Source organism: Anguilla anguilla, chromosome 11 (genome assembly GCF_013347855.1).
Source record: "Anguilla anguilla isolate fAngAng1 chromosome 11, fAngAng1.pri, whole genome shotgun sequence".
Classification (NCBI taxonomy): domain Eukaryota; kingdom Metazoa; phylum Chordata; class Actinopteri; order Anguilliformes; family Anguillidae; genus Anguilla; species Anguilla anguilla.
In genome coordinates this window covers 40,732,691-40,760,649 of record NC_049211.1, presented here as the reverse complement: position 1 = coordinate 40,760,649, position 27,959 = coordinate 40,732,691, and the positions used below count along the sequence as shown (strand labels likewise).

The following is a 27,959-nucleotide window of genomic DNA, read 5'->3' as shown; positions in this document are numbered from 1 at the left end:
ATTCCACGCAAGACAAAACATGAAACCTGCTTTTTACACTAACACCTTCATATAGAGACATACATATACACACGCACACATACACGCACATATTGGCATCAACATTGATTTTAATGAAGCTAACATTAATGGTTTTGAAGGCTTTAATGTGTATCTTTAGTTGCTTACATTTAATAATGTTACTTTTAAGGATGCTACACACACCCTCAGTGGTGTGTGGATTGCATTGCAGCTGTTGATGAGCATTTGCTAGCAGAATGTACATGGTCTAATGAGCTTAAGTCACTTAGTGCAAAGTTAGCCACATTTCAATAAACTATCATTAGCGACTTCTAGCTTGCTAGCTCTCCTTATAACGTGCGTGGTGCAGACGAAACATTCTCTAACTACATCGTCAATGCATAGGCTTTTGAATGCACATCTGTGTCAAAGTGCATATCCAACATTTTGGGCTAGTCTGGTGGTGGTGTAACCGAATGCAATGCCAATGATGTACGTATTGTATTTGATAGTGATTGTTCGCTAGCTATCATACCATTTAGTCTTCAAAACACAATTCCCATCCAGAATTAGAGTCGCTGTTGTTATAAATGTCTAACAACTGGATAGACACCTAGTTAGGTAGCTTCCTTTAACCTTACAAAACGACGCTATGTTGACAAACATTGGGAGCTACAATCGGACGCTTTCAAAAATGCACTTGGCAGTATTTTATTCATGCGCTCAGTAAACTGACTATCCGCTCCGTTTACGGTGGCTTCCTCTTAATCCAGTGGTTAGCGGTGCCACCTCTGCGTTTGCGTGTGTGTCTGATGGACGAAAGAACCGTTTAAACTGACTGCCCTTACCACGATACAATGTTAAATTAATATCTCACTGAGCATTGTTCTGAATATTGCGGGAATAGCACGGACCCCGATGTAATTACTGAATAAAGGGTCCACAGCTTTCTCCCCTCACTCAGCACCAGGGCAATTGTGCATACACAAAACGCATGGATATGTGCGCGCGCACAAATACGCGCACAGATTACGCGTTGCCACAGTTTCCTGGCACACTTTTGAACACAGTGAAAAGAAAAAAGTGCTCCTCTGAAGCACAACACCGTGTGGTGAAACCCAGAAGTGCTGCAATCTGATAAATTACAATAATCCAGGAATGAGTCAACAGGCATGCCAGTCCATCGCTGTGTCATCATCTGTGCCCAAATGCCAGATGATACCAGTCTGAGTGAGTTTTGAAATCCACACAACAGGGAATGTATTTACCTTTTATGTGAAAAAAAGAAGAAGAAAAACATACACTTGATTTAAACGCTTAACCTGGAGAAAAAGTACTGTTCTTATACACAGCAAGTTTATAGAGTAGAACTATGTTATTGAATTGTTTGAAGCAGAAATTTGATATCTGTTTATGATGTGTTGCAACTTCATATTGAAGTATTTCAGTACTGCCTTCCAAAACAGATCCAGGAACCATACCAAATAAGGCAGACATTTAGAAAATCCCCCTTCCCTTAACTTAAACAAAACTGAAAAGGGGGGTTGTGTATGTAAGCATATATGATTTCCACCCCCAGAGGACACAAGTAGGAGTGGAGATGTGAGACACACAGACGGGGGCGTGTCAAAGTGACTAACACATTTCACAGCGCATAAATACAGACTTCACAGCTGCAGGGAGAGAGCAGAGAAGGACCAGGGCAGAAACACACCAAAACAGAAGTAAAGGAGAGAAACAGAACCTTAACATCAAAAAAAAAAAAAAATCTTTATTAAGTTCCAGATAACTTGAGATATCTGGGTGAGGAGTTCTGTATCTGCTGTATAGTGTCGCTGTGAAAGCCTTTTCAGAGTGTTTCTGCTCTCCCGAGTAGAGCTTTGCATTATCCCACCAAAGAAGACCGGGGGCAAAGAAGTCAGGATGAGATCCACAGTCCTCGCTCTCCTTGTTTTGGGGACCTGCGCCCTGGGAGGGTGGTGTCTCCCCCTCAAATCCATCTTTGTTACCTTCCCTGGAGACATACTCAAGAACAGGACCGACACCGAGCTGGCGGACGTGAGTTCCTCCCATATAATGTTCTGTTGGGGTTTGCATGTGGTTGCTATGGTGTCGTTTAGTGTCTTATTTTTGATTAATTTGTTTGGTGACTGTTAATCTGCGGGCAAAAAAAAAAAGTACATTAATTTATTTAGGCTGTTGAGATTTCTGTGCAGGTGTGAAACTGTTTGGGAGTTAATTTGGTTTTCAGTTATAAAAAATAAAAGCCAGTGTTTAATCAGATATTGATTTTAATCATTTAGTGACATGAACTTGATGCAGGTTCTTTTCGGAAAACCTTGGTAAAATTCATCTTTGAAATACGTAAACTATTGAGGCATTGACAAAATTTGTAGAAACTGTCATTGATCCTTGAGTTTCTTCTATAATGTTTAATCTAAAATTGCCAATAATGTGCAGGAATTGTAATGAGTGCCTAAAGGGTTAAGATATTTCAAATAAAGTATTTATCCCAGGTTTGATTTATGATTTGCCTAGATAAAGGCTATTATTAAATTAGACCAGATTAAATTTGATTACAGTCAATTTGACTCAATCAGACAGAAATATTTATCTCACTGTATAATGATAAGAGTTTATTAGATTTCAGTGAATTTGGCTGTATGCGATTAAAGTTATGTATATCACATGTGAGAGGACCAGATTATATTAGATTACAGTAGAAATGACTGTATGATTTTTTTGATGTAAGGTCACAAATATGTGATTCGAATGTTCTTAACTGAACATTCTAATACTGATGTAACAATCACTACTGGGGATTGAAAGCAATGTTCTAGAACACTGACTTATTATTTGAAGAAAAAGAAAAAAAAAAACATTCCAAAATACCTACTCTTTAAAGTGTCAAAGCGATTTGTCTGACCAGGGAAATGACTGTGTCCTTCTCAGGACTACCTACGGCGGTTTGGCTACATGAATGTTCAGCACCGCAGTGGCTTGGAGCCATCCATGTCCAAGTCCAAGGCTCTGAAGATGCTGCAGCAGCAGTTAGGCCTGGAAGAGACCGGAGAGCTGGACCAGCCCACAGTCACCGCCATGAAACAGCCCCGCTGTGGAGTCCCCGACATCCGCAACTATCAGACGTTCGCGGGTGACCTCAAATGGGACCACAACGACATCACTTACAGGTACTGGGGGTATGGGACGGCAGAGGAAGGGCTGTCCAATCACATACAGGATCTGTTCCCTGGTCCATCAGTGACTCTACTGATGTTGTGCTACTGGGCAAATTGACGTTCCATTCTCCCATTAATCCCTTTGATAGATCCTGTATCATCGTACAGATCCTATTTTGCAGTGGTTCCCATGCTATAGTTCAGGAGGGGTTGAGGGAGTCTGTTAGAAGGTAGATGCACTGTGACACAAGTTTAGGACTTACTTATTCGATCTCTCCCAGAATAACTGGACACTGTGTGCTTGTTCAGAAATGGTCCATTCCAGGTTAACTGAACGTTGTCTATGGTTGCGCCCCGCAGGATCTTGAACTATTCTCCAGACATGGAAGGCTCCGTGATCGATGATGCTTTTGCGCGAGCGTTCAAGGTGTGGAGTGAGGTCACCCCACTGACGTTCACCCGCCTCTATGACGGGACCGCTGACATCATGGTGTCCTTCGGGAGAGCAGGTGAGCCCAAGACCTGGTGCTTAAGGGGCTGCCCAAATGGACCTGATTAACAGCTGCCTCTACCTGCTGTTCCAGGGGCAGCTTTTAAGTTTGAGGTTCAATTACGACTTTGCCAAATCATTCTGGACACCAGGGTTGAGTTTCAAAACCATTTCAGTGCAGTCAGCTGAGTTAAGCAAAATTCTAGTTCAATGCCCAAACAAGCTGAGTGCACATAGTTTATACTGAGGCTACATCACAGTCCTGAATGCGCCCAACCAATCAGCAGCCCACCTTAGACAATATTCCGTGAGTTTCAGTTCACAAACTGAATTTCAGTTAATTTCCTGAATTGACTGTATAGAACTGAAATGGAACTGAAACTCCAACCCTGCTGAATACTGACCGTAGATCAGCCCCCTGTCTGAGAAAGAGACAGAAACAGTTTTAATGTTGAACCTCAGGGGAGATTGCGATAAAAAACTCAGTGCCTGTTCAGTGCATGATGGGAAGTTACACAGCAGGCAAAAGGATGGGAGCGACGTGCGATTTCGGTTTTTGTTCCAGATCACGGAGATCCCTACCCATTTGACGGCAAAGACGGCCTGCTGGCCCACGCCTACCCCCCAGGGGAGGGGGTTCAGGGCGACGCCCACTTTGACGACGATGAGTTCTGGACCCTTGGGAAAGGACCGGGTGAGGAAGCATCATGAATACTGCTCCTGATACACTCATCGCACTGTCCTTAACAAGCAATGTGCATCTTTATTTACGCTCTCTTATATTTAATTATGACATGCCAGTTAGTGAGTTCACATGCAACCATGTGAACTAACTGGTTACCAGTCTCATATGTGGATATAGCTGAATTAGAATATTGAGAACATACAAAGCCGGACTCATCACAAATCATCATCACGTGACTCTGGTGGATCCACAAGCATGGCCCTCATGATTGAGCAACTTTGCAAATGTTTCTTGGTGATGACCCAATATTAGAATCCATTCCAATGTAAATGTTTTGCACTTTTGGGGCAATTTCAAAAACATTTTAGAACATTTATTTTTTCTGAAATATAAAAAAAAAAAACATCTTTCACAGGACATAAATGTAAACCTGCTGAAACTTATTTATGAAAAAATTGACTCCTGTTTACAGTGGTGAAGACGTACTATGGCAACGCTGAGGGTGCGTTGTGTCAGTTCCCGTTCGTGTTCGAGGGGAAGTCATACTCCACCTGCACCACCGAGGGGCGCTCTGACGGCCTGCCCTGGTGTGCCACCACAGCAGACTACGGCAGAGACAAGAAGTACGGCTTCTGCCCCAGCGAACGTGAGTCTGCAGCTGAATTTTGGGGAAACAGAGCTTAAAGCAGAAGAGAACCCTCCCTTGATGAATTTGCTTTAAGAGATCCAGCACTCTCAAAACAAATGTGTTAAAAACAACACCTAATGTGTACTTTTCTTTAACACACCTCCTAGTCAAGGGCAACACATTTTGTGTTACTTTCCATACAGTCAGTGTTAAAAGTCTCCATTTCTAAGACATAAATTGTATATTTGTAACACAAAAGTGACACAAAATGCACTGAAAGTAACAGAAAAGTAGCAATGCAAAAAGTGTGTTGGATATTAACACATCCTCTTGCATGTGAAATTTTACTGTTAATCGAACAGAACTTGAACAAATTTTCTTAAATAACGTGTAATGCAATCACTCAATGCTCATTTTAAGTTTTTAATGTTCTCAGTTTAAAGGATTCTCTCCCTCTCCGTTGCTGTTGTTTTAGTCTTGGGCCTTCTGAATTATGCCTGTGCAGCTGGGAAATCTGTACTTGTACACACTCTAGATGAGTCTGTGGTGGGTTTGCGTCCACACATGCACTTCCCTGCTCTCCTTTCCCTCAGTGCTGTACACGTTTGATGGTAACAGTGACGGGGCTGCGTGCGTGTTCCCCTTCGTGTTCCTGGGCGAGACCTACAACAGCTGCACCACGGAGGGCCGCAGCGATGGCTACCGCTGGTGTGCCACCACCAAGAACTTCGACCAGGACAAGAAATACGGCTTCTGCCCAAACCGCGGTGAGGGGGCGCTGCGGGGCAGACGGGGTGGGGTTTAGGGTTCGAGTTTAGAGTTCGAGTTTAGGGTTCAGGTTTAGTGTTCCGGTTTAGGGTTCGGGTTTAGTGTTTAGGGTTCGAGTTTAGGGTTCGGGTTTAGGGTTCAGGTTTAGTGTTTGGGTTTAGGGTTCGGGTTTAGTGTTTAGGGTTCGGGTTTAGGGTTTGGGTTTTGGGTTTAGGGTTCGGGTTTTGGGTTCTGGTTTAGGGTTGGGGTTTAGTGTTCGGGTTTAGTGTTTGGGTTTAGGGTTCGGGTTTAAAGTTCGGATTTAGTGTTCGGGTTTAGGGTTGGGGTTTAGTGTTCGAGTTTAGGGTTCGGGTTTAGGGTTCGGGTTTAGGGTTTGGGTTTAGGGTTTGGGTTTAGGGTTTGGGTTTAGGGTTCGGGTTTAGGGTTGCGGTTAGGATTAGTGTGAACGTAACCACATGAACACAATAGTAGTTCCGTAATGGTGTGGCGCACATTTTCTTGGCTTGGTTTGGGTGCACTCATATGCTTGGAAGGCAAGGTCAATGTCAGCCCTTTCTTAATGGTAGTGTTGGGAAAATGAACCTTCATGAACCTCACAGTGGGTGGAACTGAAATTAGCTGTCAGTCACCACAGTATTCCGTTGTGTGAACCAATTACGTTGCGGTTTCAGATAACAGTGCCTGAGGCAATCGGCATAAAACAATCAGCATTTAGTGATTCTTGTGACTAAGTGTTCTAAAAATATCCCTAGATGAGGCTGCCAAGACAAATATTGTCAACTGATCTGGGTTTAATAATTATTTAAAAATGTGAGTAAGCCTTTAGACAACAGTAAAAAGAAAATATTTTTACCAACATTTGGAACAAAATATTTTGACACTTTTTTCAATTTTAACTAGCATCTAAACAATTAAAGTATTTCAAATACATATTTAATCCAGATGAATAATAATAATAATGATGTGATGCGCTCCCTATGACAGACACGGCTGTGATTGGTGGAAACTCTGAGGGAGAGCCCTGCCAGTTCCCGTTTAAGTTCCTGGGAGACACGTACGACTCCTGCACCAGCGAGGGCCGCGGAGACGGGAAGCTGTGGTGCGCGACGACGGGCGACTACGACCGCGACCAGAAGTGGGGGTTCTGCCCCGACAAGGGTGAGCGCGCCGGGGGCCGCCCTGTCCTTCTCACAGGGAAACACAAATCACAAAACGCTCTGAGAACGTACGACGTCGGGCCGTTCTGTCCATCTCAGCTACGTCACATACAGACAGTGAGAAGCTTCCTGAAATCCATGTAGCATGTAGCATTAGCGCACTTCCACTTATGCCCGCCTCGGGTTTCTGACAGAACTCAAACTGAAATACCCTCTCCAGTTCACTTTGTTTTTTACTTTTTTAAATCAATTTCATTGTCTAAATCAGGCACCCCTTTGTCTCCATTTGCTGAGTCTTTCTGAAGTCTTTCCTTATAACTTTTACAAGTCACCCCTCACACCAATTGTTTGATTGCGCTCAGATTGCATGGTAATATCTCTCTTCCAAGATTTAACCAGATTCTCTCAAGACTAAAGGTGTATTAAAGATACGTGACTCATGCGTGACGGTGTGTTTCCTCGAATGTTCCTCAGGCTACAGCTTGTTCCTGGTAGCAGCTCATGAGTTTGGACACGCTTTGGGTCTGGACCACTCCACCGTCCAGGAGGCCCTCATGTTCCCCATGTACAGCTATGTGGAGAGGTTTTCCCTGCATCAAGATGACATTGAAGGCATCCAGTATCTCTATGGTCAGTTATGAACAGCGAAATAAAGCTAAATTCACATTTGTAATCGCTTTGCATTGGAGCCGGAGATTGCATGTATTTTTGCATTTTCCCTCATTACATAACAAAGAAATATGAATGTTTCATTTGCAATTTCAAAATTGCTGCGATTTTAACTTTGCAGAGTAGGTTTTTCAAATGTTTTTTTTTTCAAGAACTCCATTGCTTTCAATTACCAGTAATGATTGTTACATCAACACTAGAATGTTCAGTTATGAACATTCTAATCACATATATGTGATCTTACACCTTATAGGGTTAAAGCACATGCAGCGATGGTCCAAACTGTATCTGAAATACCCCCACTCTCACTTACAGGACCAAAACCTGGCCCTGACCCAGTTCCTCCTACTCGTGCTGCAACTGACCCCACCCCCACCGAGAAGACCACTCCCCGGACCACAACCACTACTACACCTGCTCCCGTGGACCCCTCTCTGGATGCTTGTCGTGTGGACAAATTTGACACCATCACTCTGATCCAGCAGGAGCTGCACTTGTTCAAGGACGGGTAAGCTAGCAGCGGGAAAGGAGAACTGAAAGGGCTCTGCATCGTACCAACACACTTGAGTGATCTGTACCCCACGAATTGGAGTCTGCCATTTCACAATTTGGCATGGGAAGGTCTTCAAAAGGCCATTGGTATAACTAAAGAAGACCATTGCAGGTGGAATTATTGTATAATAAGTTTGTCATAAGTCACAGTTAGTGAGCATTTGCCACCATGTACACAGATATCCATCTTAACCAGTCTAGTTCATAGACCCTGAGCCTCTGAAATTGCTTTAAAATGTCAAAGCTTGACAACCTGCAGCAGAGATTTTAGAATTAGAACTTCTGGGCCAATGTTTCCTAAATTGGCCCAAAAGCTCTAATAGCAGAAACTGTTTTTAGCCTCTTGTTCAACACCTATAATGTCCCCTATGATCCAAACCTAAAATACAGTCTGAAATCTGTAGTGGTCTGGAGTCCAGGGGTGAAGCACTGTGTGTGAATTAAGGTGTTAAATGGCTCTTGGAAAAACTCTTGATTGAGAGGTTGATTGATTGAATTATTAGAGAAGGATGATGGGTGTTTCCCAGCACTGGTGATGGTAATCTTCTCTAACATTGGGCTGTCGCCTCGTCCTGTGCAGCCAGTACTGGAAGGTGACGCAGAAGAACGAGATCAAGGGTCCTTACCGCACCTCCGAGACTTGGCCTGCCCTCCCCTCCACCATCGACTCCGCCTTCGAGGATCTGCTCACTAAGAAACTCTACTTCTTCTCAGGTACGAATGTCTCCACGGCAACAGCGCCGCATCCTGCCCTTTGACCTCTGCTGTGTTTCAGAACATTTAATTCTGACTGAAGTTGTCATTAGCTGAGGGGATTATTTTCTTCTTGTACATCACATAAGCAAGAAGTAATAGTCAAAACATAATACCAACCAGACCTGGTTCAATTACTTTATTTGAAATACTTTAATAACCCTTTAGACACCAGTAAAACTCCAGCAGATTGTGGACAGTTTATACAGAACATCTATTTTCACCAACATTCAGAAACAAAATCTTTTCATATTGCTTAATGTTTTAATTAATTGCACATTTCACTGAGAATTCTCATGGATCTGCAGGAGTGTTTTCAAATTTTACCAGCATGTAAAGAGTTATAAAAAATAATCTAAAAAATCATATTGGACACAGGTCTGCTAAGGACACAGTGCAACAGCACACCCTTCACACAGACATGGGGTGATTGTGTTGGGTAACTCTTTACAATATGGTCTCATGAATTGGCATTAACTAACGTAGCTGTTAACATGAATTCACGATGTACAAATACATTAACGAAGCAGTGCAGAATACATTTTCAGTAGTTTGTACTTTACAACTGCATTAGTTAATGCCAGTGTGACCTTACTGTAACATGTTACCGAGCACTATCCTGGGGAGAGTGCCTGCTTGTGTGCGGTTTAGGCTGACTCTGCTGCCCCCTGCAGGCCGTCGGGTGTGGGTGTACACCGGGAGCAGCGTGCTGGGGCCCCGCAGCCTGGAGAAGCTGGGCCTGCCTGGCAGCCTGGAGCGTGTGGAGGGAGCCCTGGAGAGGGGCAAGGGCAAGGCCCTGCTCTTCGGCGGGGAGAAATACTGGAGGTGAGGAGCCACAGAGCGGCAGCGCTGCTAAGGCTTACTACTGACCAGACCTGGGTCAAATAGGTTTTTGTTTTGGATTCAAATACTTTTCTACACTTTACTTATCTTGTCTGGTGCATTGGAACCAATGAAATACTCTCAAAAAGTGCTAACCCCACCTTCTGGTCACATTGGCAGACTCAATTACCCAGGCATGATCAATAGAGCACAGAAATGTATTCGAATCCAAAACAAATACGTATTTGACCCAGGTCTGCTACTGACACAGTCTGAGTGCAGCATTCTCTGGGTACTGCTAAGGTTTACAACTGACACAGTCTGAGTGCAACATTCTCTGGGTACTGCTAAGGTTTACAACTGACACAGTCTGAGTGCAGCATTATCTGGGCACTGCTAAGGTTTACAACTGACACAGTCTGAGTGCTGCATTCTCTGTGCACTGTGCTGCTAAGGTTTACTGACACAGTCTGAGTGCAGCATTCTCTGGGCACTGTGGTGCTAAGGTTTACTACTGACACAGTCGGAGTGCAGCATTCTCTGGACACTGCTAAGATTTACAACTGACACAGTCTGAGTGCTGCGTTCTCTGGCCACTGCTAAAGTTTACTACTGACACAGTCTGAGTGCACCGTTCTGTGGATGCTGTGCTGCTAAGGTTTACAACCGACACAGTCTGAGTGCTGCGTTCTCTGTGCACTGTGGTGCTAAGGTTTACTACTGACACAGTCTGAGGACAGCGTTCTGTGGATGCTGTGCTGCTAAGGTTTACTACTGACACAGTCTGAGTGCAGCGTCTGGGACTGCATACAGTTGGATGGATTGAATGAAAGTCAAATTTTAGACAAACTAAATCAATGAACCAAAAAAAAAAGATATCTTTAATTAACTAACCAAAATAATGATGAGAGCTGGAACAGACAGAGCTTTTGTGTAATACTGCATGACCTGTATGTGTCTTATCTCTGCAACCTGTTCTCAATCGTTGTCACGCACTGCCATCTACAGGCTGGACGTAAAAACCCAGACCATCGACAAGGGCTACCCGCGCGAAGTAGACGAGGTCTTTGTAGGTGTACCCATCGATGCTCACGATGTCTTCCTGTACAAAGGTGAGTATTCAAGTCCACAATCGAATGCTAGGAGCAGAAAACTATTCACCATCACCTACGCTGTGGTAAAATTCCAGCAGATTACTGATGATAATCATAAACATCTGTTTTCACCAATATTCAGAAACAAAAATCTTCTATTGCATATGGCTCAGTTAGTAACATTTTATGTTTAAAATTCTGAGGGATCTGCAGAAATATTTACCCATTTAATGCCTTTTGCAGAGTTAAGTTTCAAGTGACTTCTCTGACACCTGGCAGATATGGTGCACATAATGTGTACACAGAAAAGGTCATAGATTATAGAGGGAGAGTATGGGTAAGTAGTGTATGATTAACCATTTAATGGTCTGCTGTGTGTCTCTGCAGGACACACCTACTTCTGCCGCGAACATTTCTATTGGAGGATGAACGCCCGAAGGCAGGTGGACCGGGTTGGCTACATCAAGTATGACGTTCTGAAGTGTCCTGACCCCTCCCTCCGCCATTAGTGAGGACGACTCCCCCCTTTGCAGATCTCTTCAGAATAATTAACTGGCGTTGAGCATTTTGTTACCCCTGTGGGACTTAACTGTGTCGTATCAGCTGAAAAGCCTGACGAGACAGTTTGAGAATGACACGTTGCACCTGCAATTCCTGAGGTTTGAATCATCGTCTTCGATGATATGAAATGGGAATATTTGGCCTCATGCTCAAGGCTATTTCAGAACAGTGGTAACCAACCCTACGTCCTGTAGGTTTTCACTCCCACTCTAGCAAAGCACACCTCTTTCAACAGCTAGAGGTCTTGTTCAGCTGCTTATCAGTAGTGTGCCAAATTAGGGTTGGAATGAAAACCTGTTTGATCTCCAGAAACAGGGTTGGTTACCAATGTTTCAGAACATAGCACTTGAAATAAAATAGTTTTTTATCTGTTCTTTTAAAGTCAAGATTTTGTTGTGTGTCACTTTGAAAGGTACAGTGACACATTACCACATACGTATGTTTTGCACAATTATATATCACTGTAATTTAACAGTGGACATTGCCTGTCACAACCATCAGGCTCTCTGGTTGGTCACAAAAACAATGCACCATAATATGTGAATGAACTTTTTTCTCACATACTACCACATGTCTGATTCATGGCAATATTAAGTATTTCTTAATTTATACATGTGACCAAATATGTGTTTTTGGATGAAACACAAAGACCAAAGAGCAAAAATAATTCAAATCTGTGAATAACAATTTTGCAATAATGTTGCAAATTATTCATCTGACTATCATTGACATTTTCACCAATGGTGAGAAAGTTAAATCATCAATTCTTACAAATATGTACCTACATGTTGTTTAATAATTCTTATTGTTTGTACTGAAATTAAAGTTTCTAATTCAGCAGACCGAATTCTCGGTCTGTTTCTACTGCTTTTAACCTGTTTGCCTGGAGCAAACTCTAAGTCATTTGTCTCTGCTTTGAAAGCCTTGATTATTTAAATTGTTTATTTTATTTTATTTGAGTCTTATCATAAGCATTTTTTCTTGTTATGCTCATGAAATGAAAACTGCCTCAATGCACTGGAAGGCATATTAGAATCTCAGTCCAATATTAAGTTATTTTATAGCTCAAGGGAAATGTTGTCACTTTGCAGAACTGCAAGTTCAATAAACAAGCCATTTAAATACCTACTGTGTCTGCTGTGATTATATCTACTCTGGCATAGAGTCTATCAGAGTCTGGAATTCTGCAGAATGACATAACTTTTCCACAGGAAAGTCAATCAACTCACACTTAGTTGGTGGAACTGGAGAAAGCTGTATCAGGTGCCCTTGCAAAATATATACTGTAAATATTAAACATGATTCAGATCATGTGACTGAAAAGGCCATATGGGTAATATCAGTGTTCTTCTCCTCAAACCACTGGGGTAACGTTTTGTGAAAACGGGTAGTGTCAAGACACACACACACACAAGCACACTCACACACAAACACACAAGCACACACGCACACACACACACACACGCACACACACGCACACACACACATATACAGATGAACACACACACACACATACACGCAGACATCCCCACCTCACGCTCTTTACATTGCTAAACATTACCTGTCTTCAAAATGCCTCTCGTTTCTATATAACGAATTCCAGGGGTTTAGCTGCTAGCTAGCTATGCCTAGTTTTTAAATGTCGGTGAAGTTTTGCTGGTCACATGCTGTAATTTGCCAGCATATCTTTGAAAATCACACTGAGGGGCACTCGGTCCTGTCCAAGTAAATCCCAAATAGGTTAACTGGCCATCATACTTGGTTTGGTGCCGGTGCTTTGAAGCTGTGGTGCCTCTGCTCTAAAAAACCTCTCCATGTTGCTTAGCTAGCTAGCCTGCAGATGGTTCCTTGGAGACTGCAGACTGGCGTAATAACATCAGAACAAGCCAAGTTATAACATTACAATGGGTTAGCCTACTAGCTGAATACCTCATCAATTTTAATTGTGCCATGGGCATTTTAAACATAGTTTCTCAGCTAAACAAAAAACTGAATACAATTTTGACCTCTATATTTTCCTAACAGTAGGCTAGTCCAAAAGGGACAGACAGTTAAAAATTGAGAGCCTCCCAAAACAACTTGTGATTTCATTTTCACAGTAATGTGTCAGCATATTTCTTCTGTTTTAGCACCTTTTCTGTTTTGCCTGTTCATTAATTAAATCATGTGAGTGAGTCTGCTGTGTGTTTGTGTCTATTCACCCTCCCCTCTCTGTGCCTCCCTTGCAGCTGTCTGGTGCCCCCCTGAGGAGGCCTGCCTCACACTTTGAAATCCTCTGCCCTCATTAAATTCACTTTAAACCAAAGACATGCAAAATGATAACACTCTATTGAACTTCAGTTAAAATTTTTTTTGGATAATTTGCATTTTTTTCCCTATCTCTGTAACAACATTAAGTTTTACATACTGTGATAGAAATCTATAAGCATACCCTTGAACATCTTTGGTTAAATGTGTGTTTTCATCTTTTATTCTCTGTCCACGCTACAGAGAGCTGTATTAATAGCCAGCCCTCCTTGTAGCTTCCACTACCTCCAGTGTAAGTCTCCTGTCCTCTTTGGTATTGGCACATAATACAGCACACCCACTCCCCCCCCCCCCCCCCCCAACCCACCTGTACACCAACATTGTCTGGTTCCCCATTTCCACCTGCCACCGATGTTCTCTAACTCTCCTGTGAGCTCTACCATAGAGATAGAGAGAGAGCGGCCTTACATATTATCACTTTTTCACAACTGTGAGTCGCACACACAAATGCACACACAAACTCACAGACACACGCACACACACACACACACACACACACACATGCATACATCCACAAAAATAGCCACATGATAAATTCCAGCTCAAATGAATCATGCAGAGAACTGACAGTGTGATAATATCTTTGGCTGTTTGAGAAAACAGAGAAAACTGAACAATTATAATTAGGGTCTGTCCATCAATATATGCAGCAAAACAAATGGTGTATGCTGTATTATACATACACAGTGGCTAAATGTTGCATATGAGCAGGTCAAGGCTGTAGTTAAAAGAGTTAACATGGTGAATAAAAGCACCAGACTCCCAGGACTCTTGTGCAAGCTTGAACTTAAACCTGCGCTCACGCCCTTGCCACAGTTGCATTTCCTTCCCTTCACTCGGGTCATGACAGCACAGACCCAGCTAAAAACAGGAAGGACACAGACCATTTCTGTTTCTTTCAGATACACACTCCAAAACAGAAGCATCGCCTTCAGATCCAGCAGCAATGAGGCTACCTTTGGTCCTCTCCTTCCTCTCAGGTAAACACACACATCTCTGTTTTACTCTCATTCTGATTGGCTGATGCAATCCATTATTATAGGATAGGAGCGTGGTGGACTGAATAGTGTTAGTTTCTGCTGTACCAGGGTTTTAATCAACCACTGAGTTTTATCCACGCAATGAATGCTGAGCAGAAATGTGGAAACTTAAAGAAAACGTGGTTAACATAATATGGTTTTTGTTTACGATTGTCTATGGTATAACTATGTACATGGTAAGCTCTTATACATGTGTTTATATAAACAGTAAATGTTCTGTAACAGCTGTGTTAAGCAATGTGAAAGATATAAGCTGAAATATGCAATTACTGGGTTGGGCATAATTCATGGAGAACACATTCATAACATGAAAATTTATGTTGTTATAACATATGTGCATAGTGTCTATGGGGAAGCATTAATCTGAAATGTTTTTCTGTGCCATTGTACCGAGGAGCCTTGCTATAGTGATCAAATGGCTACACTGCACTTAAGCATTAACATATAACATTTCTTCTGTGCTTTTTTAGGAGCCTACTCTGCTGTCGTCTCGGGTCCAGGGGAAGTGAGGGTCTTGGTGGGTGACAGCGTGACTGTCCCCTGTAGATATACAGATTATGATAAGAATGAGAAATACTGGTGCAAAGGAAAAATACGACTGCGTTGTAGCATTTTAGTGAAGACTGATGGCACCACCAAAGACAAAAGAATGTCGATTAGATATAATCAAACAGAGAGAGTGTTCTCTGTAACTATGAAGGATTTGAGAGAGAAGGACGATGGATGGTATCAGTGTGGAATATCAATACCGGGAAGGTTCAGCTATGATGTAAGGAGTCCAGTGCACATCAGTGTCAAAAAAGGTATTTTTCATTAATCCCTGTCATAGTGCTTTTGAGTTGAGACTTTTGAGTTGAGAATATTAAGGCATGTAACATAAAGTTTTTGGTAATTACAGAAAACCTTAATATGAAGCTACAGTATATTGTAAGTGCATGGTTCACAATGTATATGTTGCATATGAATAATATAATAATTAATCAAATATAAAAAAAAATTCTACAAAAATATGGTCTATAAATATGTTGTAAAAATAAAAAAACATGCACCATTTTAATGAAGTTATTAAAAACTGGTGAGGTTCTCTTTCAGAAGGAAAGTAATTTTCTTTTTCTTTTTTGGCAAAAGCATTAAGCTTTATATACTATGATGAAATACTGTAATCAGACCCTTATATGTTTAATTCTGTATGCATTTTTTCATATTTCATTCTCAGTCCAGGCTCCAGAGTGGGTGATGAGCCAAACCAAAAGAAACATAACAGTCCGGTGTAAATATCACAAATCATATGCTGACCATGTCAAATACTGGTGCAAAGAAAACCTTCTACTTCCGTGTTCCACCCTGGTGCAGACCGGGGACTCAGATACTCAGAGCCGGATCTCTATCAGAGATGATAAAGCAGAGGGAGCGTTTTACATCACAATGACGGACCTCACCAAGGATGATCAGGGGTCTTATATGTGCGGGATATCAATAAGTGGCTTTGATGAAAGTGTCTCAGTGGATGTTCAAGTGAATGAAGGTATGGAGCAATCAAAACAGTGTTAATTCCTGTAGCATTTATTATCAGTGTAATGAATATTGTCAAGAAATCCAAACCAAAATATCATTAGAAAATAGAGATAAGTGAGAAAATATGTATATTGATATGAATCAGATAGCAACTCCATTACTGAGGAATATGTTTCAGGTCATGGGCACAGCACAGTAAACTGTGTTAAATCAGCTCTGGCAGCGTGCATATGGTCCTTATTGGACTCATTATGTGCTCTATTAGAGTATAATTAACTCTGGACATTTTACTGTATGGGACTGGTTCACAACTTGAGGGAAAAGATAGCCGAAATAAAGAAATAAAGAAGCATTTCAGACTATAGCAAACGGGGCTAATTTATTCACACTATGGTAATCAAGTGTTTTTCTTTTCACACATTTTTTTAAATTCCTCTAGGTACGACCATACCAGATCTCTGGGGCCCGGTGAATGTAATTGGGCAAGCATCCAGCAGTCAAACAATCAGATGTCTGTATTCTGCAGATTACACCGATAGTGTTAAATACTGGTGTAAAAAAGCTGGTGTGGATGGATGTAGCCCTGTGGTGGACATTGAAAATAAAGAGAGAGAAGACAGAACACAGATCAGAGATGACCCTTCCAACACACAGTTCCTGATCACCATCAGTAACCTCACAGCACAGGACACTGGCGTGTACTGTTGTGGAGTGAAGGGACATTCTTCTCTCAGTGACAAATGGGTTCCGGTGAACCTGGATGTTGAAGCAGGTAAGGGTGCTCACACTGCATCATGGGTACCTGGAAGGATGCTTTAAGTGAAATCTGTTGAAATATATCTAATTTTATGTATTAATGATTATGATACTTTAAGAACCACAAATCTTAAAGTTCAATTTTTTGCAAATCTCTTTAAAACTTTTTCATGCATATAATTTTGTTTAAAAAATATATATAGACCATTCTGAAATGTCAACCACATCCAAGACTCCAGTAGAATCAACTCCTGCATCCACAGTAGGAAAACCAGAAAAGGGGAATTGGAGGTCAACAATAAAACAAGAAGGAACAACAATGGTGAATCATATGGCAAAGAGTCATCCGTAAGTAAACCATAATCACAAAACAAAAAATGCAGAAATAAGTTGAGCGTTAAACAATGCAGATTATTTGAAAAGGTTACTACAGGAAAATGATACTGTCATGACCAGGGTGACACAATAAAAATAACATCAGATTATACATCAACGTCAACAACGGACCCTCAAAATAATTCAACAAATGTTTTCTTCAAATCTGTGATAAATTTACACATCAAGGTAACCAGCAGCACAGAATGATGACCCCAAACAAAGCTCTCTCCATTTATGACTGCTGCACATGAACATGCTGACATGACAGAGTGTGTCTCTGTCAGAGAGTCTGTCTCTCCTGAGGAAAAGTGCCTCACTCTTATTGGTTGCCTGGTATTTCCTCCCTGATAGGGATTCTTCATCCCTGCTGCCCACTCTCGCCATTTCCGCCGGAGCTCTTCTGCTGCTCTGCTGTGTGGCCGCTGGCGTCGCATGGAAGATCAAACGTGAGTTAATCCTTAGCGGAAAGCAGCTGTCTATTTTCAACATGGAAAGCACCTGTGACTGCTTCCCCTTTGTGGTGGCAGTGCTATTTTTGACTTCTCTTAGAAGCATGTGTGTGGTGTGTGACGGCCACTCCAATACTTTCACTTTGTTGTTTTCAAGCCATTTTGTTACAAATTTGGAGGTATGCTTAGGATCATTGCTCTGTTGGAAGATCCAGTTGCAACCGAGTTCTAACTTTCTAGCAGATGTCTTGAGTTGTTGCTTCAGTATTTCTAGATTATCCTCATTCCTCATGAAGCCATGCACTTCTGAAGTGCACCAGTCCTTTTTCCAGCCAAACACCCCCGCAACATGATGCTGCCACCCCCACGCTTCATATTTGGGATGGTGTTCTTGGATTAACAGCCTCACCCTTTTTCCTCCATACATAGCGCTGACCATTATGGCCAAACAGTTCAATTTTTGTTTCATCTGACCAGAGAACACTCCTCCAAAATGCTAGTTCTTCATCCTGGTGATCAGCTGCAAACTTCATTCTGGCTTTTTTATTCTGGTCTTGGAGTAGGGGCTTCTTCCTTTCACAACAGCCATGGTGATGTGGGAGTCTCTTAATGGTGGATGTAGATACATTTGTACCTGATGCCTCCAACTCCTTCACCAGTTCCTTTGTTGTTGTCTTGGGGTTCAGTTGAACCAAAGTTTGTTCAGCCCTGGGAGTTCATTTCTGCCTGCTTCCTGAATGATGCAGTGTCTGTGTGGTCCCAAGATTTTTATATTTGTATACAATTGTTTGTACAAAAGCTCGTGGTACCTTCAGTTGTTTGGAAATTGCTCCTAAGGAGGAACTGGACTTGTGGAGGTCCACTTTTTTTTTTTTTTTTTTCTGAGGCCTTGGCTGAGTTGCTTGGATTTTTTTCATGGTATCCAGGGCAAAAAGGCAGTGGCTCTAAAGGTAGGGACTTAAATACAGCCACAGGTACCAATTAACTCCCAATTAACTCTTAATTATGACAATTGACCAACCAGAAGCTTCTAAAAAGTCATTACATCAATTTCTGGAATCTTCCAGACTGTTTAAAGAGACAGTCAACTTGGTGTATGTAAACCTTTGATCCACTATAATTCTGATATAAGGAATTAAAGCTGAAATAAATCAGTCTGTAATCAATTGTTTTAAAATGACCTCTGATGTGAACAAAGTAGATGCCCTAATTGATTTGCCAAAAGAAATGTATGGTAACATGAAATGTGTGGAGTCGTGAAAAACTGAGTCTGAATATCTTTAGCCCAGGTGTATGCAAACTTTTGGTCTCAACTGTAGCTTGTGTGGTAACTTGATTGTCAGGAGGGACACAAATTTACTGGACATCTGATGATGTCCTTTTCGGGGAGGTATATCTAAATGTTTTAAAATTACTACTCATTTAGAATTTCTTCTTTTATATTGGCTACGCATTTGCAGATACTGTCCTGAGCCAAACCTAGTGAACAACAGACTTTTCAAAGAGGAAGTGGTTAACCATAACTTGACTGATTTCTCTTCTTCAGAATAAAAACAGCAACTGGCATGTCGGCCTGTTTCTGTAAAGAACCAAGCTCTGAAAATCTTCACAGGCCCTTATAATGGTACAGAATGAGAGTGGATATACTGTATATGCCACAGACTCACCACATATTCAACTCTGTTCCTCCTCCCTTCAGTTTTCTTAACCAAAGTAAGTTAAGAAACCTCTTTGGTGACATGAGATTCAAGGAATATTTTTCAGCACAGTAAGGCTCTGTTTTCATCAAAAAAACAAAACAAAAAAAAAAAATCAATTTAATCAATTTAAAGAGATTTTCACCGGGATTTTGTTTTCACACATCGAAAAAGTTGCTCCTGTTTGTGTGCGGTTATGTGATTAGTCTCTGCCAAAGTCCAGCTCTCCTTACTTACTGTTGCTAAATAATTCTGTCAAGTTTTCGCTTTAGAAGGCAAGCTTCCATAGAAAACTCACTGAGAGGACCCGTCAGTTATATTCACTTTTATCATGTATGGAGTTTATCCAACTGAACACAGACTACCCCTGTGTTAATCAAGTGGCTCCCAGGTACATTACAGTGCACTGCACTTAATTCATTTCAAAGATAGTCTTGAAAAAACAGCTTTTCCTGAGTAGCCGAACGGAGGCCACAATTACCATATTCAGCCAATGCTTACTGTACTTACCGTGTTTGAACTTGACTCTGCATGCCCATAACTATCTACAGTAAATGCTTCCAGATAATGAAATCAAATAAGTTGTCATGTCATCTTTATTTCTTTCTCTCTGTGCTCCCACCTCCGTAGACGTCAGAGTTGTGTAGGCTACTGTTCTCCCGATGTCACGCTAAGTAGGCTAGTAAGCTCATTTTAATGGTGCTTTGTGGTCAAGGTTGCCAGGTGCCGCTTCCATTCTCCTATCATTGAGTCAAAATCCCGTATCTGAAGCTGTTTCCACAGATATGTATCTGGCAACAATCTGTCGTTCATGTTAACCTTTATATATGTAACGGGGGAAACTTTCGCCAGCATTCTTCCCGCCAAGTCACTGCCAACCATTAATGACCACTTTTGGAGCCAAGGTTCTCTATCTCATACAGATTTTCACCCATTTTCAATTTCAGATTAAAAGCATATATATATATAAATATTCACTGAAAATTATGAACCTGGAGCACACAATATTAATTATAACAGTACATCACATGGTCACTTGGTCACAGTATAATGATATTGTGGTCACTTGGCCACATTAATTAATAATGACAACAAAAACAGAACTTTCAGTGTTCTATATGGAGCTAAGTTTCTGGTGAGACTACAAAATCTGTGGTTATGTTGTTAGAGAGCTTCTTCAAACAGTACAACTTATAGCTATTTGTACAGAAACAGTATTTGTGGAATTAAGGGGTACCACTGCTGCTTAGTGTGTACAAACCTACAGTTACATGACTCTGACTCCCATTTCGTTTCAGGTAAAATAAGACCAGCTGTGGAAGACAAAAATGAAAAGGTACTTTGGTCTTTGAATGAGAGTGGTCTTTGGAATTCACAAGTGATGTTTCATCCCCTTTAAAATGTTCATGAATTGTTCATAGGAAATAAAATGTGTGTTATCTTTTCTACTTGCTTTACATTCATTAGCGAGAGTTGTGGTTATGTAGCTTTTATAAAGTCTATATACATTCATAGCCATGACATAAGGAGCCCATAGCTATGATGGTAAAGTTTATAAAGGCTTTATGAACCTACAGTAAAGTGTTGCATTATTTCCTCCCCATTGTAGCCCCCAGGAGTCGCTGAAGCGACCTATGCTGATGTTCTGACCAATGACAGCACACAGGAGCTGAGTGACGTGGTTTACTCCGATGTGAATCTACACCAGTGCTCAGAGAGCCCTCCCCCACAGGACCAAGTTGTGTACTCTACTATTAACTATTGAAAGGCCCATTTTTAGACATTTTAGACAACACTGCCAGACAGTCACTTGACACTCACCGGAATTGCCTCATGCTGAGACTTTATTTAAAATAAACAAATTAAAAAAATGTAATGTAATTTTGTTTCTTATTCAAACCTGGGTCAAATTTTATATGGCGACCTGCTAACATTCGAAAACAGTTGTTCAGTTGTTCCCTGAGAATTTTTACCAAAATGTGCCCCTCATCAAAATGTGTAATTACATAAGCCTTATAATTATATGAAAATGTCATTATATGGAAATTCGAATTATATGAAAATAAGATTCATTTTCTTCTGAATGTTTTGCAAAAAAAGATGTTGCTTTTTAAATTGTTAATGGTCTGTAGGAGTTTCACTACTGGCTGAACGGTGAAAGTATTTGACCCTGGTGTGCTTGCTGTGAGAGTACTGCATTATAAAAATCTACACTCCTTTCTGTGCAAAAACAGTTTGAGTCATGTAATACCATTTCAGCTTTACATGCAATAAAATGACTGCAACAGAGCAATGAACTTCCAAATTAGTTTTACATGCAAACCAATTGCTGTAACATTGCGGGAATGTAAATGTGACACCTGAGTCCACCCATCCATCATCTATACACACTTATTCCTGGTCAGGGTCGTGGGGGGTGCTGGAGCCTATCCCAGGATGCATTGGGCGAGACACAGGAATACACCCTGGACAGTTTGCAGGTTCACCGCATGGCATAACCTGTGTTGCAATTTAATGGAATTCAGAAATAAGGAATATCCTAGTCATTTGGTAGTTTGCACATTTTTCACTGTTACTTGGTTTTGAATACAGCCATTTAACAGGAGCTCTTCATATTTGGAGAAAGCTGGTTTGGTACATTGACAAAACATGTATAAATTAAAATATAAAACCCCCTCATTGGTTGACTGCTTTTAAATTACAGAACATTGCAGTCGCATGAAGGATTGTAAATAATCATTTCCTCAATGTCCAAATTCATTTTTTAACTAAACACAGAAATCACAGGCTTTGTATTTATGAATGTGAGTTCAACAATACGACAACATTTTTTCAAGTGTATAACTGATGTATGCTACTAGCCTAACTAATGTATCTGTGCTACTAGTACAGACTGATTGTGATTTGAATCTGTGGTGTGTAAACGGAAAAGGGGTCGGACATTTTGTCTTTCAGCATGCGTCCTCAGTGAAGTCACACATGAAATGCACTCAAAATGGAATAAACGCATTTACTGCGCATTTCAGCATAAAGCAGCATGGTGCGCATGAAAGCATTTTCCTCCCTACAAACGCCTTGGGGAACCACTTGGGAAGAAGGCCATTAAACGTCACCATCCACAAAAATAAATAAATAAATAAATAACCTTTTACATTTTACTGAAACATATGCATTGCAAAAATATAGTTAATGTTACATTACAGGCATTTAGCAGACGCTCTTATCCAGAGCGACTTACACAACTTTTACATAGCACTTTACATTGTATCCATTTATACAGCTGGATATCTACTGAAGCAATGCAGGTTAAGTACCTTGCTCAAGGGTACAACGGCAGTGTCCTTACCCGGGAATCGAACCTGCGACCTTTCGGTTACAAGCGCAGTGTCATGGTCCTGTTTTCCTGTCTGTGTTTCCCCTGTTGGGCCGCCAGATGGCGGCACTTCTGTTTTGTGTCCTGCTCCCCCCGTTAATTGTATGATTGTTTCATTGTCTCGTTATCCCATCATTGTTCCCACCTGTGTCTTTTCCCCTCCTTCTGGTTTGATTGTTTTTTGAGTTCACCTGTGTCTTGTTATCCCCTCCTTTTTTGGTTTGATTGTTTTGAGTTCACCTGTGTCTTGTTACCCCTTGTCTATTTAAGTTCTCTGTTCCCTTGACTCAGGTGCTGGTTCCTTGTGTTTGTTTCCTATCTCTGTTTGCAAACCATATTTACCTGCCTGCGTTTGTTCTCACTTGTGTTTGTCCCCGAGTTGCGTTTGTTCTGACTTGTGTTTGTCCCCGAGTTGTGTTTGTTCCTGAATTCTATTTGTTACAAACCGTTTGTACCTGCCTGTATTTTGTTCCTGACTTGTGTTTCGTTTGACCTTCCCTTGTGCTCTGCCTTCCCGTGTTCTGCCCTGTCTGTGTTTTTGAGTTCCTGTTTTCTGTTTCATTAGATTATTTTTTGAGTTTGTGTTTTAGCCCATTGTGGCCTTGTCTGTTCCCTGTTTGTTCACCTGTCGTTAGTAAAGTCTTTGTTAATTTTCCCTTTTTGAGTTTCGTGGTTTTTTCCCCACTCTGCGCCTGGGTCCCAGCACCCGTACCGTGACACGCAGTTCCTTACCCACTGTGCCACACTCCGTCCCGCGTTAAATGTTAAATACACTGACAACATCAAATACGTTATATACAAACAGTAGAATGCATATACTTTTTGCTGGCATCATTAAAAATGTTCAGGAGCTTATTAGGACTCACTGTATGTCTGCAGCATGGATAAACTGTGCAAGAGGATGCAGTGACTGCTGAGCATCAGATCTCATAATATTTTTTTTTTGTTTGGGGCGGGGGGGGGGGGCAGTGTGTATGCAGGTTCGGTTTCTGCCAGTTAGGCCCTGAGTCAATTAGTTCCTCATCATGATAAACCAACTCTGGTACATACCAAGATAAAGTCCACATACCACAGTACATCATATGGGGACACACAATCATGGACAAAATCATTCATGAGCTTGTCCAGATATGTAGCTGAAATGTCAGACCACATGAATGACGAACCTGTGCAGAATTATGATATTAAATACTGCTTTCATGTTCATAAGAAAGAAATATGAATATTTGATTTGCAATTTCAAAACTGCTGCCATATTACCTTTGCAGAGTAGGTTTATTCAAATGTTTTTTTTTTTTTCAAGAACTCCATCGCTTTCAATTACCAGTAATGATTGTTACATCAATATCAGAATATTCAGTTATGATCATTCTAATCGCATATGTGTGATCTTACACCTTATAGGGTTAAGGCACATGTAGATATGGTCCAAACTGTATCTGAAATACCCCCATTCTCACTTACAGGACCAAAACCTGGCCCTGGCCCCATTCCTCCTACCCGTGTTGCAACTGACCGCACCCCCACCGAGAAGACCACTCCCCAGACCACAACCACTACAACACATGCTCCTGTGGACCCCTCTCTTGATGCTTGTCGTGTGAACAAATTTGACACCCTCTCTCTGATCCAGCAGGAGCTGCACTTGTTCAAGGACGGGTAAGGGAAAGGGCTCTGCATCGTACCAACACACTTGAGTGATCTGTACCCCACGAATTGGAGTCTGCCATTTCACAATTTGGCATGGGAAGGTCTTCAAAAGGCCATTGGTATAACTAAAGAAAACCGTTGCAGGTGGAATTATTGTTTTAAGTTTGTCATAAGTCACTGTTAGCGAGCATTTGCCACCATGTACACAGATATCCCTCTTAACCAGTCTAGTTTATAGACCCTAAGCCTCTGAAATTGCTTTAAAATGTCAAAGCTTGACAACCTGCAGCAGAGATTTTAGAATTAGAACTTCTGGGCCAATGTTTCCTAGACTGGCCCAAAAGCTCTAATAGCAGAAACTGTTTTTAGCCTCTTGTTCAACACCTATAATGTTCCCTGTGATCCAAATCTAAAATAGTCTGAAATCTGTTGAAGCACTGTGTGTGAACTAAGGTGTTAAATGGCTCTTGGAAAAACTCTTGATTGAGAGGTTGATTGATTGAATTATTAGAGAAGAAGATGGATGATGGGTGTTTCCCAGCGCTGGTGATGGTAATCTTCTCTAACATTGGGCTGTCGCCTCGTCCTGTGCAGCCAGTACTGGAAGGTATCGCAGAAGAAAGGGATCAAGGGTCCTTACCGCACCTCCGAGACGTGGCCTGCCCTCCCCTCCACCATCGACTCTGCCTTCGAGGATCTGCTCACTAAGAAACTCTACTTCTTCTCAGGTACGAATGTCTCCACGGCAACAGCTCCGAATCCTGCCCTTTGACCTCTGCTGTGTTTCAGAACATTTAATTCTGACTGAAGTTGTCATCAGCTGAGGGGATTATTTTCTTCTTGTACATCACATAATCAAGATGTAATAGTCAAAAACATAATACCAACCAGACCTGGTTCAATGACTTTATTTTAAATAAAGTCCAGCAGATTGTGGACAGTTATATACAGTTGTGGACAGGAATATCTATTTTCACCAACATTCAGAAACAAAATCTTTTCATATTGCTTAATGTTTTAATTAATTGCATGTTTCATTGAGAATTCTCATGGATCTGCAGGAGTGTTTTCAAAATTTACCAGCATGTAAAGAGTTATAAAAAATCATATTGGACACAGGTCTGCTAAGGACACAGTGCAACAGCACACCCTTCACAGACATGGGGTGATTGTATTGGGTAACTCTTTACAAGGTCTCATGAATTGGCATTAACTAACGTAGCAGTTAACATGAATTCATGATGTACACATACATTTTGATGTACAAATACACAAAGCAGTGCAGAATACGTTTTCAGTAGTTTGTACTTAACAACTGCATTAGTTAATGCCAGTCCGTGTGACCTTATTGTAACGTGTTACCGAGCGCTATCCTGGGGAGAGTGCGTGCTTGTGTGCGGTTTAGGCTGACTCTGCTGCCCCCTGCAGGCCGCTGGGTGTGGGTGTACACTGCTAAGGCTTACTACTGACCAGACCTGGGTCAAATAGGTTTTTGTTTTGGATTCAAATACTTTTCTATACTTTACTTATGTTGTTTGGTGCATTATACCCAATGAAATACTCTCAAAAAGTGCAAACCCCACCTTCTGGTCATATTGGCAGACTCAATTACCCCAGGCATGATCAATAGAGCACAGAAAAGTATTTGAATCCAAAACAAATACGTATTTGACCCAGGTCTGCTACTGACACAGTCTGAGTGCAGCATTCTCTGGGCACTGTGGTGCTAAGGTTTACTACTGACAAGTCTGCGTTCTCTAAATGCTTATGTGGAGTGGGATCCATTGAAGTGTATGGGTCCCTTTCTAGCCTCATTAAAATCAGTTAGCCTACATTCCTTTCCACAGCAGCACACATTGTTGAGTTTCACAGTGAGCAGTGGCAAGGCTCAATCCGCGTGACTTTGGAACAGAAGAATGGCATCTTTACACAGGGTCTCCACAGGGAAAGCTTGTGTAAAATCCTTTGATAGTGTATGATTGCACACAGAGGAACCGTTATCAGCTCCCGGTGTGCTGGGTGGTCTGGGGCTGCATACAGTTGGATGGATTGAATGAAAGTCCCATTTTAGACAAACTAAATCAATCAACCAAAAAAAATAAAAAATCTTTAATTAACTAACCAAAATAATGACGAGAGCTGGAACAGACAGAGCTTTTGTGTAATACTGCATGACCTGTATGTGTCTTATCTCTGAAACCTGTTCTCAATCGTTGTCACGCACTGCCATCTACAGGCTGGACGTAAAAACCCAGACCATCGACGAGGGCTACCCGCCCTAGACCAGGTCTTTGGAGATGTATCCATCGATGCTCACGATGTCTTCCTGTACAAAGGTGAGTATTCAAGTCCACAATCGAATGCTAGGAGCAGAAAACTATTCACCATCACCTACGCTGTGGTAAAATTCCAGCAGATCACTGGTGATAATCATAAACATCTGTTTTCACCAATATTCAGAAACAAATATCTTCTATTGCATATGGCTCAGTTTTATTTATTTATATATATATATATATAAATATATTAATTATATTTTATATAGCACTTTTCCAAATGCTCAAAGTGCTTTACAGTGAAGGGGAACTCGCCTCACCCACCACCAATGTGTAGCACCCACCTGGGTAATGCACGGCAGCCAATTTGCGCCAGAACGCTCACCACACATTAGCGAAGGTTGAGAGGGAGAGAACATTTATTTAGTCAATTAAGTCTGAGGATGATTTTAGTGGCAAGTTTGCGAGAGCCAGATCTGGGATTTTGCCAGGACACCGGGGAACCCCCTACTCTTAGCGATAAGTGTCATGGGATCTTTAATGACCACAGAGAGTCAGGACCTCGGTTTAACGTCTCATCCGAAAGACGGCATCTCCTACAGTACAATGTCCCCGTCACTGCACTGGGGCATTGGGGCTTATTTGTACCAGAGGGAAGATTGCCCCCTGCTGGCCCACCCAACACCACTTCCAGCAGCAACTCAGTATTCCCTGGTGGTCTCCCATCCAAGTACTAACCAAGCCCACACCTGCTTAGCTTCAGCCATTTGGCAGGAGCAGAGTGCATGGAGGTATGGGTGCTGGCCATGTTAGTAACATTTTATGTTTAAAATTCTGAGGGATCTGCAGAAATATTTACCCATTTAATGCCTTTTGCAGAGTTAAGTTTCAAGTGACTTCCCTGACACCTGGCAGATATGGTGCACATAATGTGTACACAGAAAAGGTCATAGATTATAGAGGGAGAGTATGGGTAATTAGTGTACGATTAACCATTTAATGGTCTGCTATGTGTCTCTGCAGGACACACCTACTTCTGCCGCGAACGTTTCTATTGGAGGATGAACGCCCGAAGGCAGGTGGACCGGGTTGGCTACATCAAGTATGACATTCTGAAGTGTTCTGTCCCCTCCCTCCGCCATTAGTGAGGACGACTCCCC

At 41.6% G+C, this 27,959-nt stretch overlaps 1 protein-coding gene and 1 pseudogene across 4 annotated transcripts; both read left to right on the top strand.

Moving 5' to 3' along the window:
* Window positions 1-1,574: 1,574 nt before the first annotated feature.
* On the top strand, window positions 1,575-27,959 carry mmp9 (matrix metallopeptidase 9). Of its 4 annotated transcripts, none has more exons than XR_004761623.1 (13): window positions 1,578-2,058; window positions 2,953-3,191; window positions 3,540-3,688; window positions 4,235-4,363; window positions 4,827-5,000; window positions 5,576-5,749; window positions 6,735-6,908; window positions 7,382-7,537; window positions 7,892-8,084; window positions 8,709-8,842; window positions 9,556-9,706; window positions 26,760-26,859; window positions 27,823-27,948. XR_004761623.1 is itself a non-coding variant. In XM_035383635.1 (13 exons), exons 1-13 carry the CDS (start codon window positions 1,924-1,926, stop codon window positions 27,942-27,944), a joined length of 2,034 nt encoding a protein of 677 aa, XP_035239526.1. In that variant the 5' UTR covers window positions 1,579-1,923; the 3' UTR covers window positions 27,945-27,959. The 4 variants fall into 4 exon arrangements, 3 of the variants coding, with proteins under 3 accessions (XP_035239527.1, XP_035239526.1, XP_035239525.1); XM_035383635.1 differs by lacking the exon at window positions 26,760-26,859 and adding an exon at window positions 10,712-10,815 and having other exon boundaries at window positions 1,579-2,058; window positions 27,823-27,959; XM_035383634.1 differs by lacking the exons at window positions 26,760-26,859; window positions 27,823-27,948 and adding exons at window positions 10,712-10,815; window positions 11,185-12,484 and having other exon boundaries at window positions 1,581-2,058.
* The window catches only part of LOC118208713, a 195,067-nt pseudogene continuing 181,503 nt past the window's right edge, over window positions 14,396-27,959 (top strand).

Bases quoted from the DNA above. Each gene is read 5' to 3' on its own strand.
- mmp9 (XM_035383635.1), top strand. From the start codon at position 1,924: ATGAGATCCACAGTCCTCGCTCTCCTTGTTTTGGGGACCTGCGCCCTG. The intron at 3,192-3,539 runs GTACTGGGGGTA...TGCGCCCCGCAG, and splicing joins CACAACGACATCACTTACAG to GATCTTGAACTATTCTCCAG. The intron at 6,909-7,381 runs GTGAGCGCGCCG...AATGTTCCTCAG, and splicing joins GGGGTTCTGCCCCGACAAGG to GCTACAGCTTGTTCCTGGTA.